This window comes from Silurus aristotelis (assembly GCF_946808225.1).
Source record: "Silurus aristotelis genome assembly, chromosome: 4".
In the NCBI taxonomy this organism is placed as follows: Eukaryota; Metazoa; Chordata; class Actinopteri; order Siluriformes; family Siluridae; genus Silurus; species Silurus aristotelis.
The window spans coordinates 10508296-10531579 of record NC_139577.1 but is presented as its reverse complement, the minus strand read 5'-3'; the positions used below and the strand labels follow the sequence as shown (position 1 = coordinate 10531579).

Here is a 23284-nt window from a genome sequence, read left to right as displayed (position 1 = left end):
GCAAATGGTCTCAGTACAAATGTCTGCTTTGACCAGATGGTGGCATCCAACCAACACTGAGGCATGATTTTCATTATAAATTCCAAAACAGTTAACTGTAGTTCCTTGCGCCAGGAACACACTGCTATCATCTTTTACAGGACGGATAATCGCAGTAAGCCGATCTGAGCAGTGTTTATTTGTTGCCAATCAAGCACTGATGATATCTCGTGGAAAAAAAAACCAGCAACAGTGATTTTAGGTGATCTGTCAGGAATTTTGTTTAACATCTGGAGAGAGGGGGGGAAAAGGTCTGATCAATTGTGTTGTGGCGTCAGCATGTGCTCAGTGTGCTAGAGTGTGGTTTGGGACGGAGCCAAAAAGGGCTGCGACGTCCACCTTTGCTCCTGATTACACGTCTTGCAGGAAAATGGCCCGGTGCTCAACCACGTTGCTGTTGAGTAAGAGATGAAGTTAAGAGTTACTGCTGCATTACTTTTTGTTGTCGGTACAGAAGGCTGTTGGGGGGGGGCAGTTAAATATTTCCATAATAAAAAAGTTTTGAATTTCTGTTTAATAGTTAATTCGAGCTGCTGTAATAGTAATAATAATAGTATGTTTAAATAGTAGAGTGTAGGATGATCTTCGGCTTGGTGTGAGGGTATCTGCGTTGGGGGGATTTGGGACGCAGCCGGAGAGTCGTTTAGCCTGCAAGTTGAATGGGGGCGCGGGGGGTGTTAGTGTGCGGTGTGTGACGTCAACACTTCCGCCCTGCTCGCGCTCCGCTCCGCGCTGCTCCGCTGTGCTGTGCGCCGCGCCGCGCGCCTGCTCGCCTTCTCTGCTGCCTAATCCAACATGGAGTAATGAGAGATGGGGCTCGTACGGGGCCACCCTCAGCAACATCAACCGCGCATTTAGCACCAAGGCAAGCTCGGAACCCATGCAAATGCAACAGGAAATAAAATAAGAATACAATAACAAACTAACCCAGGTTTAGATCGACTCGCATCTGAAGTCCTTTACCGTTTTTTTTTGTTTTTTTTTATCAGTAACTCCGCAGGAGAAAAAAAATAGACGATCGAGAGACGAAAAGCCATTAGGAGGCACGAAGAGGAGAACAAAACAATCAGGATAGGAAAAAACAGGTCTGGCCGAGTGACACTAGTGCGATATGTGACTGATCTGTTTCGGGGCACAGAGAAGAAAAATGACGAACGGAAAGAGTGCACCCGTTGCGGGATTTTGTGCTAGGTGAAACGAGAAAATGATTGAAGAAACACACACAAACGAGTAAGTGTTAATGGGATAACCAATTTTTATGTTATTAATTGTACATTGTGTTTTTTAGGATTTTTCTTTTTTTTTTTTTCTTTTTTTTTAAAGTTATTTTACATGCGCTTGCTGGTCGCGCATCTACCCGTGTGAGTGGGAAAGAAACTATATTCGGGTTACATGTTGTGTATTGACAGAGGGAGAGGAGAAAAAAGCAGGGGGGACTGGGCCCTCTCTCCTCTAGAGGGGAGGGAAATGGGGTGAAGGGGCTGATAGTGTGGGGCGGTTCGGGAACATTTTCAGCTCAATATCGTTTTACTAATCATCCTAAAAACAACAGTCTCTCCAGATCGTGCGTCTCCCGAGCTTCACCTGCGCACAGTTTTCTCTCCGAAAAGAGAAAGGAGTGGATTCTTTCCTTTGGATCTTCCTGTGATTATTATGTACCATTTTTTGCACGCGCAGAAAACCGAAAGCACCAGTTGAGCTGAATGATTTGATTGCATCCGCCATTTGTGTTTTTTTTTTTTTTCTCACTCGCCCCGGTTTTTGAATGGCACTCATTTGCATACAGTGTTCCATTCATAAAAAAAACAAAAAAAAACATCTCCTGGTGCCTTTTGCGTTGCACTAGCTTTTTTCTCTCTTGTGTACGTGCACACAAATTCAGTACGTGTATTTGGCTTTGCATCCAAACCTCGGTTCAGATTTTTATACCGAGCTCGTGCGTCAGTAGGTTGTTTTCTTGGATGGGTATTTTTAAGGAATACTTTCATTATTAATTGGTGTGTGTGTGTGTATATGTATGTATGTATACAGTGTATGTGTGTGTGTATATATATATATATATATATATATATATATATATACACACATATATACACATTAATATATATATATATATATATATATATATATATATATATATATATATATATATATATATATATATATATATACACACACACACACACACACACACACACACACACACACACACACTAATTTATTTTACACGTGTGTTTTAGTTTTAAGGTGCATATGACTTCGTAAAGCCAGACTCGAGTTTCTACTCGTAAGGCCCTGGTGAGCTCTGTAGAACCGATTTACGTGTATGGCTCGTGCATACACGTGCAACGCGCAGCTCTCGCGAGAACAGATTGGCTCCGTTTAGGGGGGAAAGGAAAACGACAAACACCGAGGCCTTGGTGTTGAATGAAGGCGGTTTGGTCGGACAGAAGAGGGCAGCGGCGGGGTGGTGTGTTTTCCCCTCCCTCGCGCTCGCTCGCTCTCTCTCATTCATAAAAGAGCTGAAGCGGCGGGGCCGCGCGCCATGCAGTCGGACGACCGCGCGTGCAGAACCTGACCGAATCATGCGACCAGCCTACTATTGTGCCTACTACTAAGTGTGTCAGTGCTCGGTTTGGGACACGGCTATTTATTATAATAGACGGATTTTTTTTTTTACGTTTCCTGAAGCGAATCCAAAACACAATTATATAAAATAAAGATCACATAAATATAATTTACACACACACATTATATACATACACACACATATATATATATATATATATATATATATATATATATATATATATATATATATATATATATATTTATTTATTTATTTATAAATACATATAAAATTATTCTTTTAAAATTGTGTATTGAAAAAGCTTCCTGTGTACTGGTTAAGAGAAACAGTAGGCTGTTGTATAAAGTATAAATTAGCTCTGAGTGTTATGCTAGCATGTGGCAGACCATGATGAAGAAATGACCTTCAGCTAAAGGTCAATGCAGCCATGGGCAGTCCGGTGCAGCAAGAATCAATTTCACATCCTCATTTTCAGTGTGACTCACAGGGCCTGGCCCCGAATTTAATTTAATGTGGACTTTTTTTTCACAGCTGTACAAACCTTACAGTCTGGATGAAGGTCCTATATCCATATAAAACCTGTATCGATATAGAGATAATCCAAGATTCATGAGTCTGACAGAAATATTGATATGGACTTATAAATGTTCACCTCAGACACATCAGGACACACTACAGTGTTCTTACATACAGAAAATGATTTGCGATATGCGTTCTGCCTCCTCTTTTATTTATCTTAGATGTGCACTGATCAATTTGTTTTTGCCTTTCAGTTGAACGAGATAAAGTTTTCTGCAATCGGCTTGCATAATAAATGCAAACTTAACGCATTAAAGGCTTGCTTTTGTACAAATAGCCTTCCATTTTTACTAGAATTAGATTTAACATAATGCTGTTCTAAAGTGTTTGTGGGGGAAAAAATTGCTTCCAATTACATGATAAACCACATCACGCTGGGAGAAGTCGAAGCACTGCCCTGCTCTTTGTCTGCCTTTGCATTGACTGTATTAAGAGTATATGAATGAATCGTTTAATAAAATGCAGTTGTTTTCACCCACTTTTGTTAAAACATTTAGATTCATTCACTTGGTCTTAACAGCCTTCTGGTCATTGTAAAAAATAATATCTTGAATGATTAAGTGGAGAAATCCATGTAGTTTCATCTGACATAACTCACTCTGATACAACTATATGACTAGTTGTAAACTGAGGCATATCTTTATACAATTTACACATCAAGTTAACTTAATTAGTCAGATAAAGCCAATTAAAAGTTGGGTCCTGTTTGATGACTGCGTGAGTCAGCACTAATATGGAATGAAAATGGAAGAATCTTGACCTCTGTAGGCAGTTGCCTGGGGTTTAAGAACTGTAAGTTAGTAATCCTTAATGATCCAAATGAGTGTAAAAGGTGCATTGAGCAGAATGGTTCTTTAATGTGATTAAAAAAGTTTTAAAGTACTACCATTCATCTCATTAGTGGATCCGTATGATCTCATGTTGTCTTGTAGTCTGTGTTTAATTCCAGTTAAGTAGAACTGCGGAAAGGACCGAAATGTTCTTTGCCCAGTCAGTCAGGCTGTTAATTTTTAATTTGATTGTTTCCTCAAACTTTATTGGTCAAGTTGAGTAGTAAAATGGTATGGTTTATTTGTGTAGGCCACTCCGCTGCTGTAAAACAGGGCTCTCGTTCTCGTACAGAATGAGTAGTGCTTTGTCCTTTTTTCCCTTCACCCATTGCCATGGTCTCTGCTGGGAGTGAGTGCTGATAGTCTTTCAGTCATGTCCCAGACAGGAAACCATTATCTGTGCTTTATTGAACCTGTTGTTCCTTTACAATTGGCCCCCCCCCCCCCTTTTAAAGCCTCGCCACAGCAAAGAAGGCCCTTTTTATTTAGACACTCTTATATGGTAATGTGTATGTGTCCTCTGGTGGCAACTGCACCGCCATCCTGATTAGTTCACTTCTATAAGCGGCCATTCCAAAATAAGTCCAGGGTCAGTAAGAGCAGTTAACGCCTTCTCTAGATAATAGATTGAGGTCTTATTTAAGTGTGTGGGGATGGAGTTGGGGATATTGGTCAGCATGTAGTGTACAGCTTAAATCTACAATCTGAAAAGTTTGACATTTGTGCGTGGTGAAAAACATTTATTTTTTGCACAACATAGTTATTTACTTCCTTATAATGTAGAAACAAGAACACCTGCTTTGAGTGGTTGCTGAAATGTTTCACTGTGTCAACAGACTAACTGTGACATCGTTATCACTTTTCATAGCAACACAGAAGTTGATCGATCACAGATCATAGAATTATCTGCATCAACATTTATAGTTCTACAGAAAATAAATCTTTTTACTTTTCATTTCTTATAAGTGAAATACACAGTCCTGTCATGTAATATGAGTTTCAGAGTTTCATAACAGAAACCATCCATATCCATTCTGGTTGTGTGAAATTGCTTTAGACGATAGTTGAAATGATATTGTACCCTATAGCAGTGCTGCTGTCTGCCTCCTTTTTTTTTTTTTTTTTTTTTTTTTTTTTTTTTTTTTTTAGCGCATGGAGTGTGTGGAATGGGGCATCTGGTGTTAAACAGGGAAATACAGAAAAATAATAGCAGATAGTTTTCTGAATAACTAAGTCTCTCTCGCTCCCCCTCCCTGTGTGTGTGTTTGTGTGTGTTCTCCCCCTCTTGTGCTGCTGGATTAGTGTTGTGAGTGGGCCAGGCAGGGTTAGTGAAGCCTTATCTAAGGAAGTAACAGTCTGCCCTTATCAGGTTTGGTACAACTGTTCAATTCACCTGCCAAGAAGGGCGGAAGCCACTATGCCCCAGGCTTTCCACCCCTCCTTTGCCTGTGGTTTTAGTGTCTCTTTTCATGTCTGGTTATGATGCAGAATTTGTGTTGCCTGTGTCTTAAACTGGAAAATAAACCTTCATGCAGCAATTGGTGCAGCAAACATAGATTTTGGTTGCAGCTACTTAGAAAATGGTTGTCTACTAGTTTAACTACAAGCTACTAATTATATTTATATATGAAAAATTGGTTGCATCAACTGTTTCATCTGTATAAACTGTTTCATTCACACCCTGCATGGTATGGCACTTAGGCTGTGTCCTGAGTTTCTTTAATGCTGGAATGTGTTTTCAACTAGTTATATTGCTCATGAATGATTTACAGACAGCAAGAATTATAGAATTAATATTGAAGAATTAATTAACGTGAAGACTAGCTCAGTGGATAAGATGTTGGACTTCTGATCAGAAGGCTGTGAGTTCAAATCCCATCACCACTAAGCTGCCACTGCTTGGCCCTTGAGTAAGGCCCTGAACCCTCAAGTGCTCATTTGTATGAATGAGATCATTGTAAGTTGCTCGAATTAAGGGCGTCTGTCAAATGCCATAAAGGTAAATAAACATAGAAATAGAAATAAACCCATTCAAGGGTCACATAATAAAAACTCTATTCTTTCCAAAGTTTGCAGTCTGAATTTGACCTTTTTTTTCTGTAAGTATTTACTTGAATTAATAACGGATAACTCTGTGTTACGGTGTACTGATTTTTGTGACCTTTGTTGATCGTGCCAGTTTGCAGGAGGTAAATAAAATGCACACCTGCAGCAGCGACACTGTTGAGCCTCCCGGCATCTGCTCTGTGCTCTGTGGCCACAAATTATATAACCGATTTTAAGATCTATTTCCTCCCTCTCTAACATTTGCTGTTCCAGTTTATCTGCAGAGCAACGGGGCTTTAAAAAAAAACATACTCTCCTCTCACATGGATTTCCTTAAACATGTTACATATGACTGGAAAAGTCAAGTGGCTAAAAGTATTTGTCCATACAAATACTTTTAGACACTTGACTTTTCCAGTCATATGTAGTTCTTCCCAAAACTGGTACTACAAAGTTGGAGGAACACAGTTGTATATGATGACTTTGGATGCAGCAGCCTTAGATTTTTTATTTTTTTTTTTACCTTAAATTAACATATTTGGGATGAATTGGAACACTGACTGCACCCCAGAACTCCTACATCAGTACCTGACTTTACTAGACACTTGAAAGCCCTTGTGGCAGAATGAGCACAAATCCCTTAGGGAGGTGGTAGGTTAGTGGGTAAGATGTTGGACTTCTCATCTGAAGGTCATGAGTTCAAATCCCAGCACCACCAAGCTGCCACTGTTGGGCCCTTGAGCAAGGCCCTTGAGCTAGTGGAAAATCTTCCCAGAAGAGTAGAAATTATTATAACAGCAAAATGGGGAGTAATGTGGAATGGAATGTTAAAAAATGCATATGAACTTTTGGACAGGTGTCCACAAACTTTTGTCCAAATTTTTATAACCACTTGGACATTGGGAAGATGAATTTGCTAGAGAATCAGATCAGGTTGCTTCTTTGGTTTTCTCCAATATTGGCTGCACCGATCTCCCAATATGGATGCCGTCTCCAGGTAAAGCAGAAATGGCTCTTCTAGGCTTTGTGGCTACAAAAAACACTAACAGTAGTTCCAACTGTTTAAATAAAATCCTACCTTTTATTAAGAAAGTTGAACGTATAATAATTAGCACATGATTGCAGAAGAGGACAAATCCCAATTGGTAGTCAGTAGGGTTGTATATTGCCAATTTGAAATATTGCACTTGTTTTTCCTAAAGTGTGTGTCTGCTGGAAAGCATACAACATCCTTGTGTGACAGTTCACATGTTTGCCAGCATCAATTCTGGGGTGAATAACGAACAACTGACACAATACATCTTTCAAATGTTCTCGATTCAGAGAAATTGTTTTTTGGGCTGTGATCTCTGCTACTTCCTTGTAATTGGGCCATCATTCATTTCAAACTGACTGGTTCCATGCTGTTTAAAAGTTCCAGTCTCATGTATTCTTAGGGAGAAAGGGGTGGGGGTTCTGGGGGAGATCTTTTGGATGGTTAGCAGTTCTATCTTTTGTTAAAGCCATCTACTTGCACGGAATGTTTACTGTGAGAGTAATTATGTTGTACTTGGAGGCTTTAAAGGTTTCCCCAGACTGCTAGTAGATAGAACCTAAAAACAATCACAGGTCGCTGGTAACATAAAAAATTAGCCTCCTATTGTAGGTCGCTTGACTTGGGCTATCATGGTGATCTACTCCTTCTAGAAGGGCTCTCAAAAAAACTCCTTTGGATTTGGCAATTTCTTTTTGCTGTTTCCTGATGGTTCACGTGAGCACAGATAACGGCGCATGTAAGCCTTGCATTTATGCTTTAGAATTGTGTGTGCCCTCTAAAGCTGAGGTGCAGGCATTTGTGTGTGTGCTTTACATGCCTTTAAAGACTGACACAGTACTGATGACTGTATTTCGTATTTTTATTTTTTTATCTCGTCAGACATTGCATATTGTTAAATGTAATTTTTAAGCGCTAAGCCATTTCATTTGTTACAAGCTTTTTTTTTTCTTTCCTATAAGCATTCCAGAATTTCTTCTTCTGACTTTCTGTATGGAATGTTAAAAGCTTAGTCGTTTGTACAGGCTTCAGAAAGGTAGTTAATGTAAGGTGTGCATGTAGGTGGATTGATGTGGAGGTACACAGTCACGGCACTGTTTCATGGTAGGTTGATCTCTGTCTCACTCGGACACAGATGTACATGCACCTCCCACAGCATGTGTGGGTGTCATTGGATGCAGCCTTAGCTTAAGGTGTAGGTGTGTTGGACCTATGCTGTAGAGATCATGTACTCTTTCAATCTTCTCTTGAGATTGCAAGAGAGGAATAAAGTAAGAGAAATAGAGAGAGGGAGGGACGGAGAGGGAGTGTGAGAGAGAAGGAATATAGGGGTAAAGAGAACGAAAGCTGCACTAGGCTATAGGCCGGCGGCTGAAGGCAGAATGGCTGCCTGTCGATGACTCATCCTCCACCGCTTGCCGTGTTTGTCAAGGAGACTGAATCATTCGTCGTATGTGAGAATAGCTGAAGCTTTGCTTGTGCACACCAAGGACTGAGGCTCCAGTGCCCATGGCCGAGCTTATCCTCCATTCTTCGTTCTGCCGATGCCCTAAGCAACACCACTGGATGCGCAGAGATGAATGAGAGCAGCCGGTAAGCCTAGTCATGTCTGGTTTTACTAGAATGTTGTGTGATTATCCTTTTTTTTGTTGTTGTTTTTTTTTTTTTACCCTCCTCTTCGGTTTCTTTTTCCGTCTCCTCCCCATGCTGCAGCACTTGTGGCTGTCTTTTTTGTTTTCCGTGGACAGAAAAGACTGTTTGGCTGGATGCTGTTCCGAATTGCAAGTTTCTGGTGTGTAGGAGTGTGTGTGGGTGTGTGCACACATGTGGGTGATCAGTGCCATGGTGTGCAGGCTGACGAAGGGTGCTCTGTGGGCTGCAATTAGAGCCACCTACTAACACCTAGAACACCATGATTAACTCCTTTTTTTTCTGGCCTGTATTTTTGAACTCATAGTGTGTACACAGAGCATCATATAATGATTGTGTAAGCGTAGTCACCAAAATGTCCAGCCTTTACTCCTACCGGTTAATAAACGAGGAATCGTCAGAGCATGAAACGAAGAAGTAAAAATTTTGCACTGAGTTTGTGTACACGAAAGAAAGACAATGACTAGTAGGTCGAAATAAAATTCTTTCAAACCGCAAGCATCACTACTCTTTTTACAGCCTCCCTACAAAGGAGTGAGTAGGTTCAAAGGTGCTTCAGGTTCTCCTCCTCTACTGGCAGGACTTCAAAACAAGCCTACTGTGTTTCTGTGCAGCCATCTACCACCTTCTGCCTAATCCACTAACCGAGAACAAGCCTACTCATTCTCAGCCTCGCCAGACCAGAAACAGTCATTAATTGCTGCTTGCCATCTTTAAAAGTTCTCCATAAATAGATGACTAATATTTTGAAGTGTCTGATTCTGTTTTTAATGTTAATTGGTGCTAAAGTGTGTTCAGAGATATAAAAAAAAAATATTTAAAATGCATTAAACAGTATATCTCGTGACTCTTATCTGAACTAATTTCTTGTAGAGTTTATCTTCATTCCTGATTAATTCCAGTAAACAGGGTATTCTATAGGCATATTCTTTTTATTGTTGATCTGGAGTTGTAGTGGCACTTATTTATGACTGCGAAAATAGACTTTTTAGACCTGGAAGTCTCCTGCTGGTAAACACAACTATGGAGGGAAAAGTCTCATAGCTCCCACCTTGACTTCTCTTTTCTCATTCCTTCGCCACATACTGATGCATGAGAATCTCGATTCCAACACATGCACAGGGGATTCTGTGGTGTTTCCTGTCAATTCTGTATTTTAAAAGAACATCCCTTATAGTCATAGCCTGGTCATCGTAGGCAAACCGGGCAGTAGAACTCTCATACAATTGAAAACAACCACTATGTCATCCTGTGGACATCCCCGTTCCTCCTCCTGTGGTTATTCAGGAAAAACATTTGTGTTTTCTGGAATTTAGTGGTCAGCAACAACTTCTTGTCGTGTCCCGCTGACTTCGGCATTTTCCTTTCAAAATTACCAAATAAATTGGCCTTGTGTACACTTACTAAGCACTTTTTAAGGAACACCTGTACACCTACATGCATTTATTCAATCAACCAATCATCTGGAAGCCGTGCATAAAATCAGTCAGTGGCTTTAGGTAGTGTTCAAATAAAATTCGAGAAAATGGCATGAACATGGTTTGATTGCTGGTGCCTAAAAGGCTGGTTTGGGTGTTTCTAAAGCTGCTTATCTCCAGGGAGTTTTCTCAGAATGGTGCAATTAAGGACATGAACATTAAGTTGGAGGGGTTACATCAGCAAAAAAAATCATGCTGGGTTCCACTTCTATCAGTCAAAAACAGGAAGCTGAGGCTGCAGTGGCCACAGGGCTCACCAAACCTGGTGATGGTGATTTAATGGTGTGAGGAACATTTTCTTGATGCACTCTGGGCCCTGTATTACCAATATGAATCGCATTGTCTGAATGTCACATCCTACTTTAGTATTGCTGCTGATCATGTGCACCCCATTATCACCACAGTTTACCATCGCCTAATGGCTACCTCCAGCATGATCACAAAGTGAAAGTCATCTCAAACTGGTTTCATGTTCTTCCGTGACCTTCTCAGTAACCGGATCCGAATAAAAAAAACACAGTTGAGATATGGTAAAACAGGATTTGATTATGTCAACATGGACCACTATAAAACTATAACTTATAGAAACTGCCATTATCTTTAAATCTTTATTTTAAACATAAACGAATGGAAGATCCTTCACAATTTTCAGTTTTATATTTAATTCTATGTAAGACATGCTAAATTCCTAGCATGAAAGTATGTTTACTCTTGTGATTTCATGACTAAAATGTATATCACATTTAGGGCTGCAACAACCAATTCGATAATAATCGTTAATAAATAATATAATATATAATAAAATTCGTTGTCAACAAATGCTGTTATCGATTAGTTAGGTTGCTCATGTTACGGGTTAGCATGACGGCAATATAACACAGCCGCTTGCGAAATGGCGGAGAGTACAGGGTCAACTGGCAGCAGGAAATGTGTGAAATGCGTCCCAAGGCATGGAAGCATTTTATATTAAATGCAACAAAGAAGAATGTAACCTGCCAGTAATGCAAAGCGGAGCTTGTGTGGCATGGAAACACACTGGTGTTACAGATGAAGGCGAAACATTAACACGGTAAGCAAAAACTGCACAATCCTCATAATTTGAAAATGGTATAGTTTAATGAAGTGCTATTGTATAAACTGCATTTGTTAACTTTGGGACAGTTACACTGAATCTGTTCCATCAGGGCTCGCGAGCATCATGTTGCCCAATCAGCTCGCTTACGACATAGTGATGGATTCAATTAAAACTGTGCAAACAAACACTAAATTTTAAAGCGGCAAATAACAGCAGCAGTAAACTATTACATTAAAATTTCCCTTAACTTTAACTAGAGGACTCTAACCTGTTCCAACATGAGATATTTGCACAAAGCCAGCTCCATAAAGATACGCTTTACAAGAGTTTGAGTAAAAGATCTCCTGCTATAGAGATCCAACACTATTGAACACCTTCTTGATGATTATGGACAAATGTTTGTCCGTATATTGTATCTAAACATCAAACAAACAAATTGTATAATGTGCCATAAAATTTAATGTATTTCCATTAGTCCTGGTATCCAAAAAACATGCTTATGGTTTATAATGACAGTAATTGTCGTAGTAAGCACTTTGGACTTTGTGTGTTACTTTTGAATACTTGAGTGTTTCTATTATTGTGTGGATATGAATTTGCAGGCATCTTTAGCCATGACTACTTCTGTTCAATTTGTAAATGTTCCTAGTTGTGTGTGTGGGCATACTCGTGTGTGTGTGTGTGTCTGAGATTTTTGCATTTGCTAAAGGTCTGAAACACTATAACACCCGTTTTTTTTGTTTCGCGTCACAACCGAGTAGTTCTGAGTTTCGGAAAGATTAACAACATTGTTGCATACGCTCTGAATGGCTATCAGGCTTGTGGCCTTGTGTGTACCACTCTGTCCTGCAAGGCATTTTTCGACAGCTTGTAAGTTTTTTTATGTTGATCTTTGACTCGCGGCAAAAAAATTTCAAAGATCTTCCCGTGTTGATGTGAATGGATAGATATAGAATGACAAATGGCAAATGAAATGCAGCGTAAACGCGAGTAGGAGAGATCTTGTATGTGCTGCAGTTTTAAATAATTTACTGTGTGTTTTTGTGGAAGCTCATTGCTGACACACATCAACTCTAGCCCTAGGCTATACCTGGAAGTATGTACTTGTTTTTCATGATGACATGAAACAGACCTGATTTATCACATTTTGTTCTGAGAGGATTTTGCCTCTCAGTTAAATCAGCGTTTCTGCATGCGGCTTTATTTGGTTGTGGCTGCAAACTAGCAAATGTTAAATGCAGGATCAAGTTTTGTCTCTCTTTCTTTGTATATACCTGTCTTGATAAATGTTGATCTGTCTGTCTGATTGTTTTCGTATCTGATCTCTGAGGAAGAGGTTATAGCATTTGATTGCAGTAATAAAGAAAAGTGTGGATGTAATTGAATTAATTTTTTTACTTAATAAAATATGTAAAATAAAATATATAAATAAAATGTAAAGATTTTTAAGGCATTGATATGAAATTGTCTTGGAAATATATAATGACAAGCAGTGTAAATGATTTCCTCCACCAGGACGAGAATGTTAATGTTGCGTCAGGTACCCAGGTATTTAATTCTAGTAGGTTTCTGTGTGCAACCTCCTCACATAGTAAAAGACAAAGTGTAACACAATGAGAACTATTCTGTTTCAGCGACACTTATAAGAACATATGAAAGTCATTGAAAAAGAAAGTTGTTTATTGCCCAACTACTATGCGCTGCTTTCTTGTTGTATTTGTCCTGGATTGCCTTCAAGCCTGTTTTTCTCTTTAGCAGTAAACAGACTGCACAAAAATCTTCCACATTTTTTATTTTTTTGCCTGTTATTCTTCGTATACTCTTTTCTATTTAGTTTTGTTTTAGGACACACTTGTATGTATGGTTATAATGACACACTGAACATTGTTTCAGCCTGCTTCCCTGCAACATGGCTTGCATAATCCTTGGCAGGATTAATTATATAAAGATGGCTATAATGAATCCTGTCCTTATATCCCCAATGTATTATGCAATGATATCTTAGTGGCTGGAAATGCGATTGTTGTCGATATAAACTCGAATTGCAGCTGGACTTGTACTACCATGTGATTTCTCACAAAGTATAAAATATCTTCAGATTATATTCCACCAAACTGGTAACTGTTGCCTAAAGACAACAAAATAATGGCTAAATAAAGGCAAATAACACTATTTCGGCCGCTTTGTTTTAGCTGCGTGCTTGTAAAGCGATTAATTAAACAAGCATATTTGGCAGGATGCACTTAGTGCTGTAGCGCTCAGTGATCATCTCGAACCCTCTGTGTGTTTGTTCGGCGCAAGTGTCCTGTCAGGGGACAGCCATCAGTGGATGACGGCTCCAGAACAGAAGATGAGAAAGAAAAGCGGAAAGAGGTGTTTTTGTGAAATTCTTCATCACAGATGGGATGGATGACTCACTCGGGGCGACACACACTCACTCTTTTACATACAGGCAAAAACAAACACACTCTATCGATCAATCTATATCTGTCTGTCTGTCTGTCTGTCTGTCTGTCTATCTAAAATATAATATATTGCTGACATTTTCTCTGTGTTTGCTACATTTGTGACAAGTCATGTGTTCTCCAAGTTTAATCATATGTCTGTTTCAGGAACCAATTTTGTAAATTGCCAATTGGTTCTAAACAGATCTGCCCTAAAATGCATGCGTTTTAATATTTTGTTGAAAGAAAAGAATTAGCCTAGCAAGCTATTTATCTAGCTATGCATAAGCTTGAAACAAACGGACAATTACTTGTAATGCCTCTCCCAATCGAGCTTTATTGCATTTGAAGCAGAAAGCACTGTTGTAAACCTGACAAAAATGTTATATTCTTTTTTCGTTTTATTGAGCGTGTGCTGTATAGGTAGTGCTATGAGTGGGTGTATCAGCACACTAACACTCCTCACACAGAAAGATAAGAAAGGCAGAATAATGTCAGCAGTGTTTCTATAATTCCACTACTTCTCCAAAGATTTATCCATTTATAACACTTTTTTTGTTCTGAAAGCTCTAGTTCCCTTGTTGGAGGCAATACTGGTGTTTCCATTAGAAATTTTGATGGTGTGGATACTTGGTGTGCAGTCTCCTCTCTGCCTCTCGCTACAATACTGGATGCTTTCTCCAGAGCTGCTGATGCATGGCCACTCTGTTCTCCCCTCGGTAATGTTTAGTACATACCGCTGTCCCCTTTCCAGTAACAGGTTGTCAGTGTAAGTGTGCAATCCTATTACTGGTAAAACTTTTTAATTAACCAGCTCTCAGATCAAGTCTAAAACTCAGGTTTCCTATTCTGCAGCATGTTAATTACTATTTATCTACTAAATATCTCTATCCCCATCTTTCATGCTTGGTCTTTTTCTTTAGAGCTCTTTGGGTCATGTGCACCTGGTAATCAACCGTCTTAGGGATACATGGAAGTGGGACACAATACTTAATAAATAACAGATATTGGTTTATAACATCTACTTAGAACACAACAAAAAGTTTTTCAGAGTTTTGGATAATTTCAAACTAACAAAGAAAAAAAAAAACATACAGTTCTTTACCTTTTTTTTTTTTAAGTAATTCGTAATCGATTTTTATATTTTTAATCATGATTTATTTTGTGTAAAGGCATGTGTGTGTGTGTGTGTGTGTGTGTGTGTGTGTGTGTGTGTGTGTGTGTGTGTATATATGTATAGATATGTATGTGTGTGTTTGCATTTTGATGTAATATGGCAATTAAATGCTTTACATGGGTTTAGTTTTCACAGATGTTCTTGTATGCAATTTCAGCAATAAAAATAAACTTTTTAAAAAAGGAAATCAATTACGTGTACTTCTTACCCGATTACTCGATTAATAGATAAAATACTTGACTACTCAAACAATTGATAGCTGCAGCCCTAGTCACATGCATGCTGCCAGGGCTGTATGAAGAATTCCCTGGGCCCTGGAACTTTGAATCATCACAGACTCTTGACCCTGCAAATTAAAAAATGTGTTATCATATAAACACATCCCTTTAGGTTACTAACTACAGAAAAATTGCTAACCAAGCATTATTTCTAACACTACTAAAACTGGTTTAAACAAATAGAATCAATACAAATCCTTATTTCAACCATTCAGAATAGCAGTTCAGTTCTTATTTATATTTAAGAAAGTTGCTTACCTTACAAACTTTTTACTGTCCACTATGAGCCAAAATAACCTAAAAAAGAGGGCATGATGAGTGCAAATGTCTTTTCTGCTTCATGGGCCTTAACCACTTACTGTTCCACGTCGTGATGAGTTTTATTAAATGTATCTGACATCTTAGGGATGAGTAACTCCTATGTTCTCTGCCGTTTGTCCTCTTCTTTTATCTCCAAAATTGTGAATGGTTACTTGCATGATTTTTTCCAGATTAGAGTGTAGAACACCAAAGTTGAAGCTAATGAAATATAAACTCCACAAATTCGAACTGGGCAATCAATCAACATGTCAATTAGACTTACCAATAAGGTGCATTTATAATATATTCAACTTTTAATTAACTGTAGACAAGCCTCATGGGTGATCGCTTCTTTATTACAATGTTTTTACAATGTTGCATGCAGTTGTAGTGCATTGGAAAAGATTAATAAGTAAAATAAATGTGAAAATTATTTGCTTGGGTCACTGTCAGGCAGGTCCCTTTGCAATCACGAGCCCTGGGTTTAAGGCTACGTTTTAGCTCCAGCAAGGCCCATGCGCTGACTGAATAGTGCTTTCGATGGAAGTGGTGTTGAGGATTAAATAATAATAAATATAATTTTCACCATCATCATTTGTGGGATGAGGCATACCCATTTGCATCTTATTTTCATTTATTTTCATTTACAAAAGTGTTTTTTTTTTGTTTTTTTCCCCCTTTCTTTTTCTCAGATAAACTGCAATTTATTAATAAAGCTGTTAATTTTATATATATATATATATATATATATATATATATATATATAATTTTTACTGAGGGCTTTATCATCAGCACTATACTCAAATCATATTAAAAGTTTATTTTTGCAGCACCTTTTATAACAAGCCATTAACAAAGTGCTTTACAATAAAAGTACTAATTTAAACAAATAGGACAATTTAACACTGAGGAGCATTCAACTAACAGTTAGAGACAACCTTTGCTTTCTGACAGTGCATTATAATGTGGAAAGTAGCCAGTAGAAGATGATCAATTGTGGTCATGAAGGGGTACACATGATCAGATATCATATTCAAATAGGCTGTGCCATTCAAGCAATTATTTATTTGTATAAACGGCCTGATTGGGGCTATGAATTCATTTTGTTAGTGCCAAATTGTGAACCTGCAATTTGTTTGCCTAAAATCAATATTCACTAGAATGTTTTTGAATTTTGAACCATGATATGTTTTTAGTTTTGCTCTTGTAGCCCTTCCACCTCAAGGTTCAAAAGTTTTGTGGATTTTGAGATCTTTTTATGCTCATCAGGATTGTACAAAGCCTGGTCTGACCATTCTTTAGAGATTTTTTTTTTGATTTTTGATTTGAGCACTGGCCAATGTCTGCATGTGAATTGCCTTGCTGCAACATGATTGGCTATTTAGTTAAATGAGTGTGTTTCTTTTGTGTTTGAGTGTATAGTACTAACTACGTATTTGAATATATACGGTAGGTCTAATACTTGTTTATCACTAATCTTCTGTTAGTTGCCTTAAAAAGACTGATTGCTTGATCATTCTGAGTCATCCCTAAGTGAGCGAGTAGTATCCAGACCTTCTTCCCGTCATTTCTCTCTCTCTCTCTCTCTCTCTCTCTCTCTCTCTCTCTCTCTCTCTCTCTCTCTCTCTCTCTCTCCCTCTCTCCTTCACTTTCTCTACTCTTGCTCAATCTAGTTAATTATTGAAGACATTGACTTAGGTTACCATACAAGGCTGACTCTCGGCTTGCTAAGCATTACAGAGGAAGAGCAGGAGAGCTGAGCTGTCTGAGTGAATGTAAAAGTAAATGGCACCTAAGCGTTTTGACTAGTTCCTGTGCAGTACGTCAACAGGAGCTATTTTCCTCCTTCTGTGTTATTGTCTCCTGGCCACAAGTAGCATTTCCACTCACTGGGTTTGTACGGTCACTCTCAAAACTAACATGCTGTCTGTGTTGATACCCGATTGCCTCATTGGTATGTGCGACATAACACAGTTGCTCTGTTTTGTTTTTGTGTAAAGTTCTGGATGAACTGAAGTGACTGCAGAGTTTGCTCACATGCATGAGGAGAGTAATAATCTATTTCAAATATTTAGTCTCTCTTTCTCTGTGAAATGTTTTAAAATCGTTATTATTTCATAAATTCCTGCTAATGAAATGAAGGTAATGAGTTCAAATCCCAGCACCACCAAGTGTTGCCACTGTTGGGCTTTTGAGCAAGCACCTTAATACTCAACTTCTCAGTACTATAAAGTGAGATAACTGTAAATCCTAATGGATAAGTAAATTCTAAATGTGTTCAATCCATGATTTAATGCAAAGTTCTCATAAATTGTTAATGAAGTCTTATGCCAAGGTATCTTGAAGATATTAGCAGAAGCCTTTGGTTACTGTTGGTCCTATTTAACCATCTGTTTCTCTCTCCTTCTCTCCCTCTCAGTGACAGTTACATCGTACGCGTCAAAGCGGTGGTAATGACCCGGGATGACTCGAGTGGGGGTTGGTTAGCACAGGAAGGTGGAGGGCTCAGTCGAGTTGGTGTCTGCAAGGTGGCACCCACTGAACTGAGCGGCCACAGCGACTTCCTCATCCATGGAGAGCGCCTTAAAGACAAGCAGGTAGAAACCTGAACTATATTGGGTTCACTACTCCAGCACTATGCCTCATGACTACCTACACAGCTTCATCATTTCCACATCATGCCCAGTGTAGTGTGTCGGATCTTTTGTGCAGTTTGCTACATCATTATTGCAGTGCTAAAAAGCTGGTAGACCGTTGGTGATGAGTGGTGTTTTGTCTGCCAGGTGGTCCTGGAATGTTTTGTGAGGAAAGATCTTATCTACACCAAGGCCACACCCACGTTTCATCACTGGAAGGTTGACAACAGAAAGTGTGGCCTCACGTTCCAGAGTCCTGCTGACGCCCGTGCTTTTGACCGAGGGGTACGGAAAGCGCTGGAGGACATAACAGAAGGTAGTGTGGTGAGAGTAGGGACACAACTAAGCCATTCTTTACCTTTCTGCGGATAGCAGGTTTTAATGTAATCTACAGAATTTGTGAAGCTCAAAATTTTGTCTGGTCTGAAGACTAATGGGCCAATGGAGAAACTAAATACTAACCAGCTGTAAAGAGACAATGTGATCATGATACAGTCCACAGAGATCTGCTTCAGAGTGACCATTCAGAGTTGGATTTCATCTTTCAGCAAGCAGTCACATGACCAGTTGTGTGTTTCACCCTGTGCCCCCCCCCCCTTTTTTTTCCTGTTTGTCCCTTTGTGTGCATTCTCTTCCGCTGTCTTGCTGTCTTTCCATCCCCCACCCTTACTTACTGCGTCTAACAGACAGGATATGTGAGGTTCTGTCCGGTCATGCCTTGTGTGTGTGTGTTTGTGTGTGTGTGTGTGTGTGTGTGTGTGTGTTGCATTTTAGGTTCCACAACTTCCTCTTCAACACTCCAGAATGAAGCTGAACTAGGAGATGATGATGTTTTCACAGTAAGCCACTTTTAACACACACACACACACACACACACACACACACACACACACACACACACACAGTTTTGCCAGGTCCAGTATGAAAGAACATTCTTTTGTCCCACTCATGTTTAAAAAGAGCTTAACAATACGAGTGAATTCTGCAGTAATTTGTTAGTATATTGTAATCAGGGTGTTTGTGTGTGGTTTAAGTGAACCAGGGAGATTGCAAGGTTAACTTGAACATTCTCACCCACATAGTTCACACAAGTCCATTTCCCCTTCAGCTGTTTTTTCCTGTTTTTTTGTACTGTCTGGATGTGTGTAAAGCATCTCAAAAAAGGTTGGGTCCTTGTGATATTTTTACCCCTGCAGCAGGAGAGAAGACCCTTTGTTTCAGCAAAAAATGGTGGGATGGTAACAGAACACAGGTCAGGTTTCCTGTCGTTTTTGTTTTTTGCTTTTGTTTTATTTTTTTTAAATAAAACTCGCTAGTCTCTTGCCAATCGTGGTAGACAAGGAGCAGCAGGTGGGGTCAGGAGGTGACTTCCTGTAACCCTCTGTAAAACTATCAATAGCAGCTGCCTTCCTGCTAACTGCCATCCTTTTACTGCAGCCTAGGTATGGGGGGAAGGGAAGGAGGTGAAGGGTGCAGGGGAAACCTCACAGCTTCTCTTTTCCTTGCTGTCTGTCTCATTTTTGAGCCAAAACGAGTCAATGGCTCAGCCAGCCACCCCAAATTTTTCAGAGAAACTCAATCCCTGTCCTTTTCCTGGTATGTGCACATTCAGGACAGTTCTCCAATCAGAACCATATGGGGGGTGGGGGGGGGGGGACTCTACAGAACTGCATTGGTGAATTTGGGGTGGCTCATGACCTCTCCATATATTGCTGTTACAGAATTACAGCTCTAAAAGATTGTGTATGGGGTGTTGGGTGGGGGGAGGTCCTGGGTGTGCATTCCTCTCAAAGTATTTCTTCTGAGCTAACCTATACTTAACCCCAGACTATTTTAGTTCATTCAAAACGAGGCAGAGGAGTCATTCAAAGACTGTTGAACTGCTTCCAGTTAACAGGGTGTGTCACATAAATACACACACACACACACACACACACACACACACACACACACACACACACATTGTAGAAGGCCTTGCCAATTGAGAATTGATTATGCACTGTATTTCCTTAGAAGCAAAGCAGAGTTCCTTCATTCTTTAAGCTCATGAAACCTGTGTGCTTAGCTACAGTGGGGGCGTGTACACGTGCCTCGCATGGTTCTGTTGCATCAGCCATTACAATAACGTGGCATACAGAAGAAAAAGAGAGAAAAGCCCAACTCTGCATGAGTCACCTACAGTGCACTCAGTGGTTGAGCAAGATGATCCACCTCGCATACTGCTTACAGGTCCACTCTTTCACAAAAAAAATGTATGACAGGTCAGTCCTGTAGAATCAACATTGTTGTACACAAAGGTGGTGTGTGTGAATGTCTGGTGCATGGTACTTTGTGTTGCTATGGTGTGTAGGACAGAGATATGTTTTAATTCAAGAGACAGGATCTATGTTTTGGAACACTGAAACGTCAGAGTTGTGGCTATGGCAGTATGGAGCAAAAATATACACTAAATATGAACAAGATATAAAGCCACTATAAAAAAATGGGTGAGGAACTTTAGGATCTTGTTTCTGAGTGTTTACTGAAATGGGTTTATGGATTATATATTGCTGCACACATAGTGATGCGGGTTGGGTCGGTAAACACAAACACAACTGTTTGAGAAAAAGGCTGTGTCTCTGACTTGGGCTGCCTGTTGACTGGGGGAAGGGGGTGGAGAAGGACGAGGGTGTGATTGACAACTTCCTGTGATACAGCAGCAAAGCCCAGATGAAAGAAAGGGCTTTTCTCCCCCGAACCCCCCCCCCCCCCCCCCCAAATGTTGGTCATCAGTATTTTTGGTGATAGGACTCAGGACAAATCACACTTCAGAAGCAGGTATAATGGATATAAAATAAAATACTCTTGTTAAAATGGCAAGATTTTTGTGATGTACGAAATTAAAAGCAAGATTAATCACGTCAGACCTTTTTCCACTGTGAAATTTCAACATACAAGCATTAAGCGAGAAACAGTCAAACTTTTTGGGAAAAATAAATTAGGAAGGAGGGATAGACAGAAGTGCTTTCTTTACTCCAAACTAAAATGTTACGGTTTCATGAAACCAATTCCTAAAGATACAAATCCATATTTACAAAATATACAGTATGTATTGTGCCATGAAAGCATGTCACTAAATCATACCCATGATGCAGCATGCTGGTAGCAGCATTGTGCTTAGGGCTGTTTTGTTCAGGATTTCAATATGAAATGAAAAAGGTTTTAGAGTAAAACTTTCAGGCTGCTCATAGTAAGCAGTAAAATGCATCTTTTAGCGCGACAGTGACCCAGAACAGACACCTAAACCAACATGGCTTGGACCAAAAGTTTTTTTTTTTGTTTTTTTTTAAATGAGCTCAGCCCTGCATCCCACTAAAAATCTGTGGGCTGACCTGAAGCAGGCTAAACAGGACATGCATTCACACAGTGAATTTTTGTCTTTTCTACACATTATGGGGTCACAAATTCTCTTGGTGGTGCTTTTGCTGGTCAAGATTTAGCTGGTATGATTTGAAGCTGCAGGCTTAGTTGCTCTGACTATTAGACTTAATGAAGGGAGTCTAATTTGAGAAATGACCCAAAAGTCTGCAGTTCCCCTAAATATGTTTGCCCCCACCCAGCTCCTTTGCCACTTTTTCCTATTATCTTGCTTTCCTCTTCAACTTTGCCACTGATTGCGAATCATTAAGACTGCTGTATTTGCTGTGCTTGCTATGAAGGGTATGCCTTTGAATTGGAGTCAAGCCACATGTGCCTTTTGAGGTCGCTCTTTATCTCTACCACATCACTTACTTTAGAGCCCTTTGATAAAGATGACTGATATATAAAAAAAAAAAAAAAAAGTGGTTGAGTGTTTTAGTTAAATGTGCTGCATCTGCTTTCCCTGTGTTTTTTTCTTTTTTACTTGTTTTGTTCCCGCTTAGTTTCAAGTTCTCCATCCTCTCCCTCTCGGGCTAGGAACTTGGGCCTGGTGCTTTCTGGCCTGCCTTGTAAACACTCGGAAGGGTCTGTGTTTTCAATTATCTTGAGCAGGCCTGGTCCAGCTATCCTTCTAAGCATATATTTAAATCATGTTGGCTCAGACACTTGGCAGCACTGTGAGGGATGTCTGTATTATTTTTGGCCCACAGTTCTGAAGGCTTGATGTGAACATGGAGGGGAAGTGTGGACCAGGCCTGTTTGGTTGAGCCATTTGGTTGGAACCTGGAAAGAGCGTGAGCCCTGTCCAAACACTTGTGTTCGTATTCAGACGCAGAAAAAGGGAAAAGTTCAGTTTGAGTGGCACTTCGGCAATCAATCTAATTTTAAGCCTGCTCTCTGTGAACTCTTTGGGTGAGTCGCTCCTAAATAGGACATTATAAAGCCTCTTTCACTGGCTACAGTTTAGAAGGGGCAGTTATATTTACTCTGCGCTCAGGTCTATGTGCATATAGGCTGACTAAAAATATCCTTCATTAATACCTCACCGATATTTTACTCAAGTCTAATATTTGTGTAGGAGTGCATTTGACTGTATGCAATGTTCAGGAAGCTGTGTTTGCACATGCAGGCGCTTCACCTGGCAGGTGGTGGTTTCGGAGGTGGTAGTTGTGGACGCAAGCGATGCAGCCAGAAAGGAAGCCGCACATCCAGTATCTCAGCCACTAATCATTGAGGCTGTGTCTCATCCGGCCAGCCTGTCTGTCCGTCACCTTTCTGCCTGTCTGCCAGTCTGTCTGTCTGTCTTCCTGTCTGTCTCTCCACAGGCTGCTGGCCGTCTGCACCACTCTTATATTTTGTGTTTTGCAAGCGTGCCAAAGTTTACATTGGAGAGTAGCCTTGGGGAAAAAAGGGCTGCATTGCTGTTCACCTGTTGGATGTGGGAGCTGTGGCCAGGCTGGAAAGGGAGGGAGGAAATGAGGGAGGGAGGAGGAGGCCATTGATTCTCAGACAGGTTGAAACAGGGCTGTGTTTCAGTGCTTCGGTTTTACTCCTACCTGGCACTGAATGTGGCTGCTGCAGTTCTGCACAAATCCACCCTCACTTCCCTTCTGCCTGACTTCATACACACATACACATTTAAGCGTGCACAGTAACATTTACATGTTGTTACAGCACATGCCTTCATCTTTCAGGAAGCTGGCTGGGCAAAGTATGTATAATTAGTAACT

General features: G+C 39.9%; 1 protein-coding gene across 3 annotated transcripts in view; it reads left to right on the top strand.

The window, feature by feature from the left end:
* The first annotated feature begins 736 nt into the window (after window positions 1-736).
* Window positions 737-23284, top strand: part of spred2b (sprouty related EVH1 domain containing 2b) — a 24605-nt gene continuing 2057 nt past the window's right edge. Inside the window, exons 1-5 of one of the 3 annotated variants that reach the window (XM_083540046.1) lie at window positions 737-904; window positions 1029-1269; window positions 17939-18116; window positions 18303-18471; window positions 18930-18994. In XM_083540046.1, the coding sequence (XP_083396172.1) occupies window positions 1244-1269; window positions 17939-18116; window positions 18303-18471; window positions 18930-18994 (438 nt within the window). In that variant the 5' untranslated portion in view covers window positions 737-904; window positions 1029-1243. Of the gene's footprint in view, window positions 1270-8526; window positions 8711-17938; window positions 18117-18302; window positions 18472-18929; window positions 18995-23284 lie in introns of those variants that run through there. The other 2 variants (XM_083540045.1, XM_083540047.1) reach the window with 2 other exon arrangements.